At 40.9% G+C, this 19,606-nt stretch overlaps 2 protein-coding genes and 1 long non-coding RNA gene across 4 annotated transcripts in view; 2 read left to right on the top strand and 1 right to left on the bottom strand.

Annotated features, from left to right (window-relative positions):
• Positions 1 to 11,083, bottom strand: part of RUNDC3B (RUN domain containing 3B) — a 42,984-nt gene extending 31,901 nt beyond the window's left edge. The window contains exons 1-2 of one of the 2 annotated variants that reach the window (XM_085227370.1): positions 10,065 to 11,083; positions 4,369 to 4,484 (exon numbers count right to left, since the gene is read on the bottom strand). In XM_085227370.1, coding sequence (XP_085083496.1) covers positions 4,369 to 4,484; positions 10,065 to 10,168 — 220 coding nt within the window. In that variant the 5' untranslated portion in view covers positions 10,169 to 11,083. Of the gene's footprint in view, positions 1 to 4,368; positions 4,485 to 7,575; positions 9,997 to 10,064 lie in introns of those variants that run through there. The other variant, XM_085227368.1, reaches the window with a different exon arrangement.
• A 3,697-nt stretch (positions 11,084 to 14,780) lies between these two features.
• On the top strand, positions 14,781 to 16,896 carry LOC146544097 (uncharacterized). Its single transcript, XR_014884229.1, has 2 exons — positions 14,781 to 15,382; positions 16,582 to 16,896. It is a non-coding gene; the product is annotated as an uncharacterized LOC146544097 (long non-coding RNA).
• A 1,794-nt stretch (positions 16,897 to 18,690) lies between these two features.
• Positions 18,691 to 19,606, top strand: part of LOC100303709 (ATP-dependent translocase ABCB1) — a 46,780-nt gene continuing 45,864 nt past the window's right edge. The window contains exon 1 of the mRNA XM_085227363.1: positions 18,691 to 18,873. The gene's annotated coding sequence lies outside the window, so the exon portion shown is untranslated. The remainder of the gene's footprint in view (positions 18,874 to 19,606) is intronic.

Below are 19,606 nucleotides of genomic sequence, written 5' to 3'. Positions count from 1 at the left end.
AACACATCAGCATAACATTATCAAATAAAGGGCCATCACAGCTTGGAATTCATCTTTTTCAAGACAGCAGTGACTTCAGTACTTCCTTAACATAACTTTTTCACCCCTGTTATATCACCACCTCCTTACCTCTTCTGTCTAGAGATCTGACTCTCCCAGGATGGGTGGCACTGCAAGATGCAACTTATAGAATCATGCTTCCTCTCCTGAGACGTGGGCCTACAAGCACAAGTTCTCTTCTACAGACCTAATTCATACCCTTCCCCCTTGAAATTTCTGCTTATGCTTTGAAGATATTACTAGAATTCATTGCATTTTAATACAAATTATATTAATATTCACTGCTTAAAAAAGAAAGAGACCCTGTGAAATAGCAGTTAGCAGTTAGTGACTTTTTTGACCAAAAACAAAAACAAAAAAATAAAATAAAAAATAACATATAGGAAGGGATAAGATGTGCACTGAAGACTTAGAAAAGTCTGTCACTGCTTCAGAAATATTTTTTCAATAGTTCACACCTTACTGTGAAGAAGATAATGTCAAAACTAAATAACATTGACATCACTTTGTATGGCCAGTTATCATTATTGGCATCAGACTACAGACAACATGTTTTGTCAAATGTTTAGTATAAAGAGAAAAGAAAGAACTAACACATCTTTCTTTTCACTCAATCAGCACTGACCACCCTAGGGGCTTACCAGTCACTGGGAGTTTTCTAAAAGGAAAAAAAAAACTCAATAAAATCCAGTCACTACATGTTAGGAATAGCATAGACCAAAGAGACAGAAATAAGCAGCTTCTACGGATAATTGTGGCAGAAATTTGTGATGTATTTATGATACCTTCTCAACGTATGTACAGGATAAAAGGCACGAGGAGTTGTGCAAGTGTTGAAACAGCACAGTAGAGCCTACCTTTTTGTGACATTATAGTATTAATGCAACATAAGTGCACAGATGACAAGCACACAGTAACTGTGACATGTAAAACATTACAAGCCACAAGCAAGATGCACTGTATTTCATGTCAGCAACAGAACCTTGGTTATATACTAAAACTACTTCTAGGCATGCATACTGGTTAGAAGTTAGGATACAAACACATTTGTTGAAAGGATATTTAAATAAAAACACAGGGAGTCAACAAATATATACATGTGACAATAGTTTTCAGAAATATGTCAGAGGGGATAGCTATAAAAACCTGCAATTGTGTTAGCAGTTATTTGCTAACTCAGTTGAAAACTAAAGTAGTAGAAAAACACAGAAAAACATCTAGCATTTTGATTTAGCAAAGCCAGCATATCACTTTGAATTGGATTCAGGTTTTCAATCAGCTAGGATATATCTGCGATCAAATCCCAGGTAGTGCTACTGCACAATTTTTTTTTATGCTCCTACCACATCCGCACTAACTATATTTACTCAACTCACCTGACAAAAAGGACACCAATAAAAATACTTGAAAATTCAATCTATGGCAGCAGTGAATAGAAGAAGCCACCAAGATAGCTAAAAGATATGGCCAAATCTCCACAATACCAGAAGATTAGGAAAGAAAAATTTCTGAACAACTGCCTAGGGAAAAAGCGATTCCTGAAATCAGCCGCCTTGCTTTAGAGATGATCAGATACATACACATTTGTGAGATCTCCATTCAGAACTATAGCTCTTGTTCAGACCGCAGACATTAAAACACACTGTGCATCCACCTACTACTCTGCTGTATTATGAAACTGTGAATTCTTAATCCTGAGAAGGAATAGAAGAGTAATTGGTCACCTGTCCTCTTTCCGTTACTCCTCTCCTGCCCCTTGAAGATCTCCAATTGCTCTGGCCAGTAATTAGCATCATATCTTGCCAGAAGACATTCCACAAAGCTTATTGTAAAGACAAGAAGTACTTATGCTTCACACTTCAGTACGATGTTGGATCTGCTCTGCATTCATAGTAATTACTGAAACAGCAATCACAGAATTGCTCAGGTTGGAAAAGCCTTCAAGATCATCAAGACCAACCGCAACCTGCTCATACTGCCCTACCTCTAACAGCCAGCCTTCTGCTAAATCATTTCCAAATCCTCAGCCTCCTGGCTCTTCTGCTAGAAGTGCCAACTGTAGCAACGTGAGCACCATATTCAAACAGGCAGAAAAGCAAGGACTTTCCCCACAAACACTCTTTTTTAACCTAAGTGACTTAGATGTGGGTGTTTATTTAGTAATAAAATGAGATTGGCATAACTACAGCAGCTCGCCCAGGAGAGATGTGAATGCTGATTCAATGCAGCTATCTGTTCATGAGCTATAAAGGACTTAGGGCATGTGACACCAAAATAATTCCATACAAGGTAACACAGTGAGTAATGCTCAAAAAGTTGGCCACCTCTGTTCTACCTTGCAGTTATGTGTGCAGTAAGGATGAAAGCAGCAGTCAGGAATAGGCAGCTGTTAGAAAAAGCAGTCTGAGCTCTCAGCCTGTTTTTAAATTACCCCAAGGAACAGAAGAAAGTGTTTGGGTAAGCATTAATTGTCTTTGTAGGGATTGAAAGCCACTGACTGCCTTCTGCTCTTTAAAGTGGAGATGTAATTATTCCTGTGCTGTGTAATGCTGTATGTGTACCTGGTGCTCCCTAGACGTCCTCCTTCCTCACCCACTACTGATGGAAGATAAGAATTGTTATTTACCATGGCTTTATGGAAGTTAATGTCTACAAACTCTCAAATCTGGACCATTTATTTTATGATACTGCCACGGGATTACCCTAACAACCCTGACAGAATGGAGCCATTTATGTTACCATAGACAAACATATCATGTATGTTCTGCCTGCCTTAAAACATTTTATACGACCCATTGCAATCATCAGCCTGCTTTTAGCGTGCTCCCACTGACACAAAGCATGCATGCAAAACATATTAGTCATTTCCATCAATAAAGTGCAATTTCTTTCAAGCCCTGTGTTGTATAATATTAAACACTCTTAACACTTGAAATGTCATGTACCTTAATGTCAATTTTCCCTTCAAGTTTTTAAAGAGTAAAATAATTACTGGCAGTATCTAGCTTAATAACAAAATATTCCCCAATTGCAACGTGACACCGGAGTTGCTGCCTCTTTCCCTATATTTAACTCCGTAAACTTCCATCGCAATCTGAAGACTGAAACAACAGTGCTGCTTTTTGATTCTCCTCATTTGTTATTTGAAATATTATTTTATTTGCAAATTCCATTTGCCTGTAACCCATGTGCCAGTTGTCAAGGCTTCTCTGTACTGTCTGTCCTGAATAATAAGCGGTGAAGCAAACAAGTTTATTTGGGATAAATAAATATATAAGCAAATTGTATAATGATTTTTGCTCAAATATCACTGAAGTTAGGTTGGGAGGGGGCAGTCAAGTGTCAAGTTGTTAAATATCCATAATCGCTCCAATAATCTTTGTCACTGCGTGACAAACACTATATTCCTACCCCACTGTGTGATTTCTTTCCTTCTCTGACAGAATGACAGCAGGTAGTAATTGTGCTACTCAAATGTCAGCCTACACATAACACTGTTCACAAAACTTACTTATGAATATCAAAAAAACCAGAAGAATGAAAAGGAGTGGATTGTCATATTACACATCTATATTTAGATGATGTCCTTTATAATCCTCAAATAATTTCAGGAACTGTACACAGAACTGAGAAATGTGGAGAAGCTTCTGAAGTCTTTTCCTAGTGGCTGCTATTGCTAAGGAACACTCTGTCCTTTCAGCAAAGCAGCTTCCTCTAGAATACTCAGAAAATGCAAACAGACATTTTCTTGAATTGGAACATCTGACTCCGATACCAGAGGAGAATCGACAACTGACCTTTCTCAAACGCAATTTAATCCAGATCCATTACATTTACATCTCAGTAGTAAAAAAAACAGCTTTGCTGCAGGGGAAGGGGAAATGACTTAAACACAGTGTATGCAAAAGCAGAGAACAAAAGGAAGGAAGGGAGAAAGACAAGGAAGCAGCACCACAGACCAGCCCGCTATACCTAAAAGCAAAAAACACTACAGTTGTCTGTCAGTCCCAGAACACAGCCTTATCATAAAGCAGGAAAGTAAGCAGAGCTCAGTACCATGGCAACATCCAGTTCCTTCATTACCAGCCGAGAAGGCTTCCAACACAAACAACAGAAACACATATGATAAAAACTGTTTCTTGACTTCTCCGCAGCAACGTAGACCATAAGAAAGATGGGACAAGCACACAAAGCAATGGGACAGGCACACAGAACCAACAATTCCATTCAGCGTTGAGGAGCTTCTATGCACTGATAAATGAACTCTCACAGCAAAAATGTCACCAAAGAAATACTTTATTAACCTACCTTTCAGTCGATGACTTAGAATCTGTTCCAGAATGGCTGCAAAATTATTAAATTCAGGAGAAGAGTCATCTATCGTCTCAAAGCAGGAACGGTCAATCAAGGTCTTGACTGAAAACCTAGAGCAAAAGCAAGGTACAGTCACAAACAGTGTCCATAGCTGCTGGTCCTCAGTACTGGGACAGTAGTTTGTACAAAACAAATGAACAAAAACCCAAAAAACTACATTGCTTTTGAAGTTCAATTAAAGCAACACACCAAGAAATAGCATGGAAATACAGTCATCACCACTTGTCTTTGGCATAAAGCCTTAAAAACGACAAGAGAAGATAACACAAAATACTTTGTAAGTAAATGTGAGAGGACAAGAAAATAACTAGCTGAAATATTTTAGAGAAGCTGGAGAAAAAGCAGCAATTAAAGGCATTCAACACCAATTTACTTGACACTTCCCTCAACAGCCCTTTCATTCCTAAAATCCATGCACAAGAATCAGAAGTATAAGCTTTACTCTGAGAACACTTGAATTTTATCCTAAGCAAGAATAATCCAAACATATTATAAAACAATGCATTGTTCTGCACTTGTCTCTGTGCATTAGCTTGGACAGGTTGATTTCCTTGTGAATGCTGGTAATCTCTTCCCAGCATCACATTAATCCATTGTTAAGTCAGAAAAGCTATCAATTTAAATGATGTAATATTTGAAATTGGAAAGGCTGCATCAAGCCACTGTCAAAAGAAAACAAGAAGCAACTAAATACAGCTACATTCACTAATAGCTACATCCACACTTACACATCTTAATTTCTATTCAGAAGAGGACAATTTAAACCCCTAGAAACATGACAACATGCTTTTCTCTCGCCATTTCCATTTTATTATAATTGGTTTTTTCTTTCTGCTCCTTGTTCTTCAGTTTTCAGTTTCAAGGCAAGTTTCACGTCTTTGACATGTCTTCACAACTTTGAAAGTAATACATTTTTGAGGTGTCTATCGTTGCTTTCTGCAACAGCACGTATCTGTACTAATGGAGCCATACTGGAGCCTGAGGACATCGTTTCACCACACCTGGATTTTGATGGTACCAGCTCAGGAAGTTCTCGCTCTGCTCATCCCCAGTCCTGTGCCTGAGCACACTGATAGCTGTACCATGCCTACAGCTTTGCACGGCTACTCTGGTCTGCACTTTTAATACTTGAGAGCAGTGGAGAAACTCTAAAATACAGATACACTCATCACAGACATGGATCACGGCACCTCAGTACTGACTATGGCACAGGCACTGAAGCAGCATACAGGGCAGGAACGAGGCTCTTTCAGCCAGCTGTACTGTCTTCAAATGCTTTCCACTGTAAAAGCAACTTCCCTGTAACCCTAGTGCAGAGAGCACAGCTTCCTGATGCCTATTTACAACATGAAACTGTCCCTAATTTTGCTCAAACTGAATTGGCATATACATAGTCCAAGAGTTTTGATTCACTATAATACATAAACTTGTGAATAAAGACTCTTCATCCTACCCCTCCTGCAGGCTTCTGCTGTAGCTGCAGTGGTTCTGGCAGGGCAGAAATCAGGAGGAAAGAGCGTGGGGGAGGAAGCTCCTTCTGCTGTGCCAAGTTATGACTCAGTTTTGAAGTCCTCCACTTCTTTAACCACTTTTAAGTAGGTGAGAGACAAGTACTCCCATGAGTAAATCTGTACCTAGTAAGTGGCATGGCTATTATCATTACTTGAAGGGCAGTAATGATTGCTTTCTCAAAGCTGTACCACAACTAGGGACTGATTAGAAACAAGGGTCCAACAGCTCATCATCATTAATGGCTATCTTTTTAAATGCTTGCATTACTGCCACCACCTCTCTTTAGAAGTATTAATTTTCATCTCTCTGTTCTACACTTTCATTAAAATCTTGAACAAGCTTTACAGCTAGAGCGAGTTTGGCTGAAATTGGCTTTTGAGAGAGCTGCCAGGTATAAGTGTGGACACCTCATTTCTACAGATCAGGGAGACAATGGCGCAAGTAGGCAAAAACTGAGCAACTGGAAACATTCTGGGGGTAATTTAACTCAGTCATTAAAGTCTCACATGTTATGTCCAGTGTACAGCTCCTCAAAAGAAAGCCCACATTTTTTTGCTCTGTTACCTAGAACGACTAGGGGACTAATGGGAAAGAAAAGGTCAAATATGAGGTACACATGAGCTATTAAGAAACAACGTGCAAGTAAACACAACAGAATCAAAGGTTCAGGATGAGCAGCATTCTTGTTTTTCTTTGTTGCTCCCTACTCCATGCTCTCTTCTACTGGGCAACCACAATGGCACTGCACTCTGGAACAACAGACTACACACACTGGAGAGAGTAACAGAAACTGTTCCTAACATGTATAAAAAGCTAAGGTGACTTGAAAACAAACTTACAGCGCTCTATGATGAACTACTTCGGTGAGCTGCAGTGGCAGAGGAATGATTTACTCCCCAAAACTACTGCTCCCCTGCAACAACAGGGTTTTGACTTCTGTTGGTTTTCATTTAGTTTTGTATTATCTCTCCCCTCCCTCTCATTCCATTCAGTAATAACCATTAGAGAGATTCCAATACCATTACTTCTAAGTGATCTCTATGATGTTCTCAGATCCCTCCATATTCGTTTCTGTCACAAAGGCAGTCCTGTTTGAGCCAAAGAAACATACAGAAACAGCAGCGTTCTCCAGCCTTAAGCAGAGCTTCTGAAGCATTCTTGATTACAAACAATTTACAGAAATATCTGGGGAGTAGGTTCCTCCACCACTCATCAAATTCCTTGGATAATTCCAAACCAAAGCCGAACCTTTTCTGGCTATATTCAAACATAAAAAGCACTTTTAAAGACATATGATGCACCAAGAGGGCTTCTGGTCAGAAAAGGAAGGGGAGTAAAAATTTAACTGCTGCATGAATGTTACTTTCCATTATAGGATTCTGATCCTTTCCGTTTCCAGATGAATGGATGGATCTCTTCAAATTTAATTTGTTTGTAATCTGGGAATCAGTGTAAAATACTTGTAAGAACATAAACTACTAAAGTAGGAAAGTCCCCAGGATGATAAATGAACATCCCTTATCTTGTAGAATACTGATTGTATGTAAAATCCGACAGTTGATTTAAGGGTCAATGTCACTGAGACACAACAGTTCTTACACGTATCAGCAAAATCATCATTTCAGAAACCTTTTTCCTGCCAGTTGTTCAATTCTGCAACAGGATTCTGTATTTATGCTAAAAGCCTCACTTCCGAGGCCTCTCTCTGATTTTCTGGTGATTCTGTTTTCACATGAATCTTTCATCTGTGAATCTGAAGGAGGAACAGATGAAAACAAAATGAACGACCTCCAAATCCCAGCTCTACATCGGAATATATAAGGCCTCAAAGTTTAGAGACAAAACGTAGGGAGAAGGACAGATTTTAGAACCGTATATTGCTTATTCAAACAAACAAACAAACAAGATAGAAATCACTGCAATTTAAATCACCGCTGTGCAGTCACCTAAGCACAACCACCTATTTTCTCATACAATTAGTTTGGGGAAGCTATCATTACTTCCCATGGCTACATTGCTACCCAACACTTTACTAAAAACCATCTGTTCCTTCCAAAATTGTATATGTAAGAAACTACCCACAATGGCATGAAGAGTCAGATACCATTGCTGTACGAAAAGACTAAAAGCCTTAAAACCTGTTTTAATAAGTTAATAAATAATTTAATATTTAATAAATTAAATAGAAATCTGCTAAATTGAGCCTTTGACAAAAGAGCAAATTTTTAGAGACTGTTACCAGATGGTAATTCAAATGAATGTCTTCCTTCTAACCTCTCACTTTCACCAGGTAGCAAGTAGTATCATCCAAATATAACTGAACCAATTTATCAGAGCAATTTTTACCAAGACTATCTCACTGCCAGAAGTTTTGGACTGAAAAGGACTACTGGCACTTTCAATATTGATTTGAACATTCCTAAAAAAAAAAAAAATAGCACTTTTCAATAACAGCAAATGTGTAATAATTACAGGAAGACAAGAAATATTTGAAACATTTTCATTTAAACTGATGGAAGAATAGAAACAAATGTATGCATTTCATCATAAAAAACGCTTCCTTATCATCTTATTCAAATCTTAAGCTGTCTTGACAAACTATCATCTACAGGATTTGAGAAGATACTGCAAAATTACAGTTTTACTGAAAATAATAACTATGTCAATTGTGTTTTCTGCACTTCATGTGCTTGAGTGAATTCTGTTCGCTAAACTTCTTTAAGTACGTCACACCATGACAAGTACATGGAAGAAATAAACTGAATAATGAAGTGTAACAGCACAGCCTGCAAGAGTCTCCCTTAAACAAGGAGGGAGCACAAAGTGGCAAGATCTGCAGAATACAGGATACTCCCTTAAAAACAATTGAGTACATCCTGCACAACTACACTATGACTTGACTAAACTTGTTTTCCCAAGCCTGTGGCTTGACAATATCTGTATAGGAACAGCAAAAGTTGCAGCATTCAGTTGTGAAGACACACAATGCTGGTTCACAGAACCACAGAATGGCTTGGACTGAGAGGGACCTCAAAGTTTACCCAGTGCCACGGGCAGGGCTGCCTCCCACCAGCTCAGCTGCCCAGAGCCCATCCAAGCTGGCCCTGAGCGCTCCAGGGATGGAGCACCCACAGTCTGGGCAGCAGTGCCAGTGCCTCACCGCCCTCTGAGTGAAAAATGCCTCCTTAACAACTAGCCTGCATCTCCTCTCTTTTAGTTCAAAGCTGTTCTCTCCTGTCCTATCACTATCTGCCCACATTAAAAAGTCGGCCTCCTGGGTACGCTTAACAATTGTGAGAACTGTCATTGCAGCTCACGTAAGACTACACAAAACTTTCTGCCTTAAAAATCTATCAGCTGAAACAAACGGAACGGCATCATTGATATCAGCGCGTTTGGGTGTTTCAAAGTTTGCTGCGATGTAACGGGGCAGCACTGCGCGCTTGGAAACGCCGTGTGAGTTTCAGCCCCGCCAGCAGCAGAGCGCTTACAGGGAAGCCGCAGGACGCGCCGCTAAGCGCGGATGAGCTCAGCGCTATTGGGCTAACAGAAATTATTTAACGCAGTCGGTCTCGCGCGTCCCGGGGATCTCCCGAGGCAGATTTCGGGGACAAAACCCCCCAGGGCGCAGCCTCTGCGGTACGGCGCTGCGGACGGCCGCGCTCCTCGGAGGAGCCGCTGCGTAACTCCGGCACGAGAAATCCCCGCCGCGCGACGGCCGCTCGCCCCGAGGCGGGAATCCCCGCTCCCATTCTGAGGGTTCGGAGCCCGGCCGGCAGGCGGGGGCGGACAGCGGGACGCCCAGCCGTCACCTCACCGGACGGCCCGGCCCAGCCTCCCCCTAAGGCGCGGCACGGCTCGGCCCTGCGCGGCAGGTGTAGCCCCGCCGGGAGCCCTCAGCCCCCGGCCCCGGCGACCGCCGCTGGAGGCGCTGAGTCAGAACGGAGGTTCCGCGCCGGCGACAGCCGCCCTGGCGCGGACGCCCATCCGAAGGCGGCCCCGAGGCCTCGCGCGGGGGAGGAGGAGGAGGAGGAGGAGGAGGAGGAAGATGCCGCCGGCGGGAGGGGCGGGAGGCGCGGAGGGGGAGGCGCGGCCGGAGGGCAGGGCCCGGGGTTCACCTGCAGACCGTGATCAAGTTCCGCCTCTCCACCGCGGCGTTGCGGGACGGGACGCTCTTCCTGCGGGCGGAGGCGCCGAGCCCCCCCAGGCCGAGGGACGCCATCTCGAGCGGGGACAGCCAAAGCCGCCGCGGCCGCCGCCGAGCCTTTGTTCGTGGCCTCCCGGGCTGGGGGATGCCACGCGCGCCGCCGCCCGCGGAGGAAGAGGAGGCCCCCGCGCCGCCCCCGCTCCGCCCGCCGGCCGCTCCGCGCGGGAGCAGCGCCCTGAGGCAAGCGGCAGGCCGGGCGAGGAGGCGCCGGGGTCCCCGCGGCGGGGGCGGCTCAGCCCCCCCCCCTGCCGGCAGCCGGGCAGCCACAGCGCTCGCAGTCCCAGCGCCGCAGAGCGCCGGCGCCGCCAGCCAATGGGCGCGCGGGAAGGGCGCGGCGCGGAGCCGCCAGCGGCCACCGCTTCAAAGGGGCGCGCGCCGCTAACGGAAGCGGCCGGAGTCGGGCGCGGCGCGCGAGTCGCCGGCACCCGGGGTGAGGTGAGGTGAGGTGAGGCGCGGCTCGGCGCGGCAGGAGGGCTGCGCGCGCGGCCTCCCGCCTCTCCCTTTGTGTCTTTCCTCCTTTGTGCCCTCTCGCTCGGCACGTGTCCGTGACGCTTGGGTCCTCGAGTGAATCCCGGGCGCCACCAGTGGGGGTCTGCGCGCCTCTCTCGCTAGTCACCGATCTGTTTCCTAGCAAGACGCTGCCGAGCAGATGAGAGCTTCTTCCGTTGCCAGCTGAGGCGGTGTTGGGCTTTGAACTGCTGTGAGCTGCCAGGCATTGCTTTCATGGAATCGCAGAATCATTAAGGCTGAAAAAACCCTCTGAGGTCACCTAGTCCAGTCATCAAAACATCCCCACCGAGTCCACTGGCCACATCCCTCAGTACCACAGCTACACGTTTCTCGAGCACCTCAAGGAACAGTGAATGCAGCACCTCCCTGAGCAGCTGTGTCACTGCCTCACTGCTCTTTCAGACAATAAATTTTTTCTAATATCCAAGCCGATCCTCCCCTGAATGCTTCATGATATATGCAACCTTTAAAGGCCACAGTTGTGGTAACATGAATGAAATTGCATTGTGCTCTGCAGCCAAAGTGCAGGTACTTGTCACTGCCCCAAACAAAGGTGTTGCTGCTAACCCGGATCCGAAGAGCTCTGTGTATGGAGCTTTACCTTTGTGTTGAATCGTATGAGAGAAACAACAAAACAAAGCTCTGGGCACTGAGCTACGAGGTTGCACAGCTCCTCTGAAGAACAACCATGCAGTGATCCATTGTGTGCTGTGGGTGAGAAGGATGGGCTGCAAGTCAGGGAGATGTGAAGCAGCAGATTTCTCTCCTTTCAACTCAATAATAATAATAAAGGAATTGTGCATGGTAAGGTTGAATGGTTATGTAAACTGTAGTACTTTCAGTTCTGCTTAATTACGCATAAATCTTTCTGTTCAGGTCCATTCCTATTCATGAAGTATAAAGAACTTTGACTTGCTGGGATGCAAATCCACATTGGACTGTGGTCTCCTCGGAGAATATAACTTGTCAATTGATGAAGCTGTTTCTTGCCAATGGTATCAACCAGAACTCTGCTCAGTGCTTGGCTAATGATTAAGTCACCTGAAGCAAAGTTGTGTTGAGGTTAAAAGAAATAAATTTCCATGTAGATGGCCATATTTTCGTATGTAATACAAAAATGTCTTTTTTTCTTTTTCTTTAGAAGATCTTAATAAATTGTTAAAGAGCTGTTGATGTTTATTCAAATTTCCAGTTCAGTCAACAAAAGATCATCAGATATTACTTGATATGCTAAATTAGTTTAAGCTAATCTTTATTCAACTTTATTTTTAATGATTGGTAAATCTTTCCACATTCTCCAAGGTAAAACAACTTCTTTGCTTGGGTAGTTTTTGTTACTAATATTATAACTCAAATACACCATGAAGTAGTTCATTTTTGTGCTTCGTGCCTCTCTTCCTTCTGCCTCTAGAAACAGCATAAAAGAAGGAGAAGTCACAGGGGAGCCTGAAGGAGGATATTCTTTCTACCTTGGGACCAAGAGTAGCAAATATTGTAGATGAAATTGGTGTAATAAACAAGATTGAAATAAGTTATTGTTCTTTACTCATTCCCTTGCAGAAAATCAAAGAAAAATGCTGAATGCATTGCTTGTTGACTCTCAACTTGCCTTCAGGTTTCTTTCTGCTTCTCATAGTCTCTGTTGAGGCTCATTGCATCTGCAGCTTCTATTAAAAGATTCACTCAGCTTGAGAAATCTTTTGATTAAGTTCAGGCTGAGGCTAAAGCTGAAGATTTTATCTCTGCAGATGAGGGACCTGATCCACAAGGCCAGTTATTCTTGACCTTATGATAAACATACAGGATATTTACAAATAGTTTACCAAAAAAAGAAATGGAAGTGCTTCTGTACATACGTCACAAGCAAAAGTATCCTCTCCATTCTTTCCCTTTGCCTTCTTTCCACAAACTGCAAATCTTTATTTTTGTACTTGAAAGAGACTTAAGATGAACTCAGGTTTACCTGTTGGACCAAGATTTAGGTTCAGTATTCAAAGGCCTCAAGTAAACAAACTTTCTCAAACATCATTGCTTTCTTATAATTATTACTTATGTTAATCTTGGATAGTCACCAGTGCCCCGAAGCTCCTCTCACTCCTTCTCTTCAGTAGGATGGAGTGAGAAAATACAACGGAAAAACTTGTGGATTGAGATAAGAATAGGCAGATGTCTACTACAAACTGGCAGATTGAGGCAAAGTAAGTGAAGTCTTATAATCACAGGCCACGGTTGTTAGCGAAGACTTTGTCTTGGGTGAAATACCAATGCATGGTGCTGACTAGCTATGCTGCTGCTCTGTAGAAAAGAACCAGGGGATCCTATTGAGCAAGCTGAATGTAAGTCAGTGGGGCATCTTTGGTGATGAAGGTTAAACATATAGTGAGCTAATAATAATAGATATATATAGCAATTAGTGCCCTCTGGTATCACAAAATCACAGAATGTCTGTAGTTGCAAGGGACCTCCGGAGGTCTTCTTGTCCAACCTGCTCCTCCTGAAGAGACATCCGGAGCATCTTGTCCTGGAGTACACAGGGGAAGTGTGTTGGGAAGAGCCTCCAAAATAGCATCTAGCTGGGCTCCTTTATGTAAGGAAGACTTTAACATAGCAGGGTCCTCTAAAATAACTGAAGCACAAGCTGTGTTAGGAGAGGCTGAGAGCTGTTGTGGTTTCTTTGTTGTTTTGCTTTGTAGCTGTTGTTTTTTTTCCTTAAGAAAATAAGCTAAGAGAAAAATCTGTCAGCTGCCTAGAAGGAGGATAGAGAAATCTGAGTTGGGATCTTCTGAGGAGTGCATAGCAAATGGCCAAGGAGCTACTGTCACAAACTGCAGCAAGGCATTAATACTTGGAAAGAATCTTAACAGCTAAGATATTCAAACATTGGAACAAATTGTTCAAAAAGGTGGTAGAATTTTGGCCTGAAGATACTCAAAGCTTAACTGAATAACCAATTTGAATACCCCCATCTAAATTCAAAGTTGGCCCTGCTCTGAGCAGGTAAAATGATTTGTCAGTCACTTCTATCCTAAATTGTTTTGTTTTACATCTGACAATTGTTCATAAAATAATTCCTATAATTTTGTAAGAAAAAATACTTACAGTGCTAATGTTTCTGAAAGCAAAATGCATAATATTAATGACAACACTGCCACTTGTGAGGTGATGCACAGGGTTCAAGTGGTTGCTTCTGATGTTGTTAGCTTTGAAACATTAGCAACATACCGAGAGTGTGTGAGTCCAGAGTATATGGCTATGCTTAGAATCTCTGTAAAGCATGGGAATGAGTAAAGAATGATTCTGAAAAGCATATTAAGACATACTGGGAACTAACTCCTCATTGATTTTAACAATGTGAAACTGGAATGCATTATTTAAATCATTCAGAAAATATTACTGAGGTGTCACCATGAATAAATACAACAGCTATGACTGGTGTAAAAACAAAGAGGCACATTAATTGGTTAAAATCAATTTAGATTCATGAACAGCATGACACTACATCTTAAAGTAAAAGACTCAGAAATATTTTTCTGGATTAAATGAGTTTCAGTCAATGAAAGATACCTTTTAAGTAGATTATTAAGGATATTTCTTAATCAAAAAGGCTATGATGTGATCTCCATTCAAACTTGGCAGAATTCATTCACTGGAATTATTTTCTGAAGGCATAAACATGCTGAAAAATAAAAACTAGACTTTACTTCATTCTCTATGAATTTGTGTCTTAACAGTCTGCGACTCTAGAATTTCAGTTCTAAACAAATTAAATATTTACAAGATTCAGTTCTGTTTGAACAAGCATACTATGGAGTTGTTTACTGAGTCTGGCTAGAATGGAGTTAATTTTCTTCAGAGCATCCTGTATGCTGCAGTTTGGATTTGTGACCAAAGTAGTGTTTATGACCAAACCAATGTTTTAGCTATTGCTGACAGTGTTTACGCAGCATCAGGATTTCTCACACTACCCTCCAGCAATTTGGTTGGGGATGAGCAAGAAGGAGGGAGGAGACACGGCTGTCCCAGCTGACCCAAAACGACCAAAGGGATGCTCCACACTGTGTAACACGCCCAGCAATAAAAGCTCAGAAGAGGAGGAGCAACAAGAGGTATTTGGGGCTATGCTGTTTGTCTTCTAAAGTAACTGTTAGGTAACGAACCCCAGTTTTCCTGGAAATGACTGAACATCTGCCTGCCAACAGGAAGTAGTGAATACATTTCTTATTTTGCTTTCTTTCTTCGCATGTGCTGCTTTGCTTCACTCATTAAGCCGTCTTTAACTCAGTGCAATGTATTTAATTTTTGTTCTGGCTTTTGCCTGTGCAGTTCTCTTCACCTGCACCACCGTAGGGGAGAGTAAGCAAGCTGAACGTAGCTGCTGATTGAGATTAACCCACAAGTAGAATTGCAGTAGGAGAAAATGAAGTTGTTACCAAGATCGCAAATCAGACTTGTTCATTTTGGAGCAAAATAAAAACTGCTTGTAAAGCAGTTGCTGTAAGATGTGATATACTGTACACTTGTACTGCTGGGAAGTTTTGAGTTTATTGATAGTTTGGAGTCTTAGATTTTGTTTTTTTTACAATCTGAACTCTGAAGGCTGAACTCTGAAGTTTTGTGGGTTTTGTTGTTGTTGTGTATTGTTTCTGTGTTGTTTTGCTGTCATCATCCTGTGGAAATCTGAGTGTATTTGATCAACTGATATCTTTGTGCAGAAACCTGGTAGGTATCATTTGGTGTTCCAGTCACACTTTTGCAAATCAGTTTCCTATATGAATTCACAGAATGAGTAAATTTGTCAGATTATTTGTAGATCTTGCTTTTCATCATTATTGCTTATTCTTATGTCTTACAAAATGTTTGTACAAGATCCTTTAAAATTAATGCTTGGGGTTGTTTTAGAAGATGGACTCCTACCTGCTTTCCTTTTCTACCATACTACTGATATTTAATTCTGTGGAAGAGGTAGAAGAAATTGAGGAAACCAGAATGCCATATGCCTTTTTAGTGCATACTTGGGTGACAATCAGGAACAGATGGAGAATGAGACCAAGACCTAAATTCTACCAAACAACATAACCAAACTAGAATTAGCAAGAAAAAACAGTCACTTCAGACACTGAAGTATGAAGCATGTTTGTGATTAAGGACAGAAAGAATGTGAATTTGTATCTATGAATTTTAACATTTGTTGGAGTTTAGTTTGAAGTTGCTTGCCTGAAATTAATAGGAAAGCAATATTTGAAGGTATCATGATTTAAATACTAGAAGACAGCTTTTGAAAGCTGCACTTACAGATCATAAATGAGATCACTTCTTTATGTCAGGGAACATGAAATCAATTTTAATGTTTACTTCTCGTGATTACTTTTTTTGCGTGTTCTGCAGTTATTATAAGATATTGCACTTTTCCTTCGTCTTCAAATATTTACATTGCCACTTGGTGGCCTCATTTGATAAGGCAATAAACAATAAAAATCTCAGATAAGATCCCTTCTTTTTCCCATGGTGTGTAATTCAAATCTTGTTTTTCTTCCTATATATCCAAGAACAGTGTATCACTTGTTGCAACTGATGTGTGTATTCTGTGTTGATTGCTGTGGTTTTTGAAGGTCTGAATCGCTGATGTTGAGATGATCAGACCTGAAAGCTCTTCAGTTAGGGACAGAACTGAACTGGATGACTTTTCTCCACTTTCTTCCTTGCATTTCTTTGATGTTTTTATATTCCTTAGTCCTTTCTCCCTCAAAACAACATCTAATCTACTACCAGCATTGTTTAATGTATTTTTAAGACCATAACTTGTTCTGTTTTTGCCACAGATCTTTCCCACTTATTTTGCATTCTTTATTCTTATTTTCCTGACTTTATTACTTGCAAATATATATATTTTTTATCTTTCTTGTGAAACCATATTCCAGATGTCCCTTTGGAAAATGTTCCCGTCAGTGGTGGGATGGAAACTCAGTTCCCAGTGCCTTGATACTGAAACCACAGTGTCCTACTCTTCTGACTGAAGGCTCTGAGCAAGAAGCCAGAGTGCATTCTCCTTCAATCTTGTCTCATGGTTTTTGTGTAAATTCTGTATTGGTCTTTTGCAACTGCATGGCATCTTCTGGAGCTAAAGGCAGTTAAACATAAGCAACAATTAATTATTAAAATAGCAACATTTAAAATATCTTTGCTTTTTGTTAATTCATTTACCTTTTTGTAATTACATTAAAACTGTTTAAGCACTTTTCTGTTTTGGAGTTTTACTTGATACAGTTAAGGTCCTGCTTTATTTGTAATTGGAACTGGTCCATCCATCCCGTTTATTGCTAGGGTTGAATTCTTGCATGGAAAATATGGAACATTACTTTCTATCCTACTTGCCATTCTGCAGAGTAGTGGTTTGTTCCTTTTTGTTTATCCATGCATTGAGTGTTCCTTCCCAGTTGATTTACTGTAACAACATTAATCTCTTTCCAGTGTTTGCTTAGGGTCTGTATCTGCTCCTCACTTAAAACATTGGGCTGAATTATTATTTTCTCCAAAGCATACCTCTAAATCACATGAACTTACAAGAAGCTATTTTGGTCCACAGAGCATTAAAATGCCAAAGTGATGTGGTATCCCAAACTTTTCCATAATTTTTCAGTATTTTATTTAGCACTTTCAGTTTACCATGAAATAGGACTTACCAGCAATATGAAATCTTTATTTCCAGGCCTCCAATTTCATGATTACCCCTGGAAAATACGTTCCTTGCTCCAAATCAGTTTACTGGTTTAAATCATATCTAGAAAATAGAATATTAAATACTTACATTTTGGGAGACTTTGCCATAGCTTTCTGGCCTGGCACTGTCTCAATCCATTTTATCAGTGAATATAGTATTAGAACAATATTTAGCCCCGTTTTACATGGTGGTGGGTGTGATTAAACTGAGACTACTTGTACTCTAGTGTAGTGCATTTATATTCCAGCTTGTAGTTCTTGAATTCTCAAATATTTTAATAGCATTTTTCTTTATTCTCCAGATGGGGTTATTTACAATTGCAAAAGTTAAGTAATTATATACTCATCTGTTTTAATATTGGGCCAATAAGCCATCTTCTAATAACCCCTTTTGCGTTTAAGCAGCCCCTGAATTATTTTGTTCATACGTCTATTGCATCTACTGTGACAGATCTGCTTGGTGTCTATGTAGTGCTCTTTATCTACAAGCTGCCAGGTCCTGTACTTTGGTCACAACAACTCCATGCAATGTTACAGGCTTGGGGCAGAGTGGCTGGAAAGCTGCACTGAGGGAAAGGACCTGGGGGTGTTAGTTGATAGCTGGCTAAGTGCCCAGGTGGCCAAGAAGGCCAATGGCATCCTGGCTTGTGTCAGAAATGGTATAGTCAGCAGTACCAGAGAGATGATCATCCCTCTATACACTGGCACTGGTTCTTTTCTGACCTAATGATTCTGTGATTCTATGATTCCAAGTGTTTGTTATCTGGCCACACCAATCTGTTGGTCTATAGAAGTTAGGACCCTTCTCTGTGCTTCCCCCATCTATTAACTTCTTTAGTAATCACTCCTCAGTTCCCTCATTTGTATGCTGTAAAGCGCTTAGATCTTTGATAACTTACTTTGTACTATTTTGTTTTGTTTTCAATATGGGTATTCAAATTTTATGACTGTTGGAATGACTGCAATCTTAGCAAGGGTATCTGCTTGAGACTATTTCAATTCCACTGCATTTGTGTTTTTTTTTGTTTTGTTTTGTTTTGTTTGTAATGTTTTTACACTAGATACGTATTCTTTTTTCCTCACTGAGTTGTTAGGGTTTTTTTTTCTGTATTTATTTTGGAACTATTGTTAGGACTTCCTTTTCATGATTAGTAGTCTCTCAGATTAAGATACTGTGCTTGCAGGTCTTTATTACTCTGAATTGGTAGCCAAATAGTTAAAGCTTGTCATACACTATCTGAAATTACGTACAAAGCCAAGTCATTTCCTTTAGATTCCTCTTTTAATGTTGTTAGTGGAGCTTATTAGCTCTGCTGCTTCTGCAGAGCTACTCTACAGAAAGAAGAAAACACCTTACATTTTACAAGAGTTGCTGCATATCTAATACAGGATTTTGCATCTTCCCCATAAAAACTGGACCCATCTGCAAACCACGCTGAATATTCTGTGGCACAAAGTCAGCAACACAGCTTTCATCTGATAACAGTTGACAGGTAAGAGATATGTAATCAGATAAATCACACTTTTGTTCTTTTCCTAGTTAACAGGCTATATAGGGCTGGTTCTAAAACCTTGTTGTCTTCTACAGAAATTTCTTAGTTTATAGAAGTCAATGTTTATTTGTCTAACCTAGGGTTTGATACATGTCTGGCTTCTACTTTTCAACAGATTATGTAGCTTAGCAGAGTATGTTGTGTGATATATATTATTGCAAAACCACCTCTAGTGATACATCCTGTAAGATCAAATGTCTATCTCAGTGTTAAATTTGTCTTTTCACATGCAGTAAATTTCTTTCCCATTTATCTTAAGACTCTCATGTCAAAGATTGTAACGTGCTTCTTATTGTAGTGTGTTCTTGAAACAGCGAAGTCCTGAGATCTAGATCAGCAACGTCCAGCTGAACATGAAACATCTTAAAATAATTCAGGTAGCCGCAGACAGGGTTTGAACTTGCGGTTTTCCTTCTTTCTGTTCTTCTTTCTGTGCTTGGTCATGAGATTTCTTCACTGAGTTGATTAGTGGTTTACTGATTTATGCAAGTAAAAGGATGTTCTCACGAGAACTTAAGGATTTGTAAAAGTGATTATTACTCACTTATTCCTGTGGGCGTTGAACTATAGGTTAAGTTCTTCTCTTTGGTAGTACCAGTGTTGCTCTCCCTTCTCCATCTAATACTGTTCCTGAATATTTCATTTCAGATTGTTCCAACTAAATTTTATCATG

The sequence above is a fragment of the Meleagris gallopavo genome, chromosome 6, assembly GCF_905368555.1.
Source record: "Meleagris gallopavo chromosome 6, MGAL_WU_HG_1.1, whole genome shotgun sequence".
NCBI classification, from domain to species: domain Eukaryota; kingdom Metazoa; phylum Chordata; class Aves; order Galliformes; family Phasianidae; genus Meleagris; species Meleagris gallopavo.
Note: the sequence above shows the minus strand (reverse complement) of the source record. Positions and strands in the feature narration are given on the sequence as shown.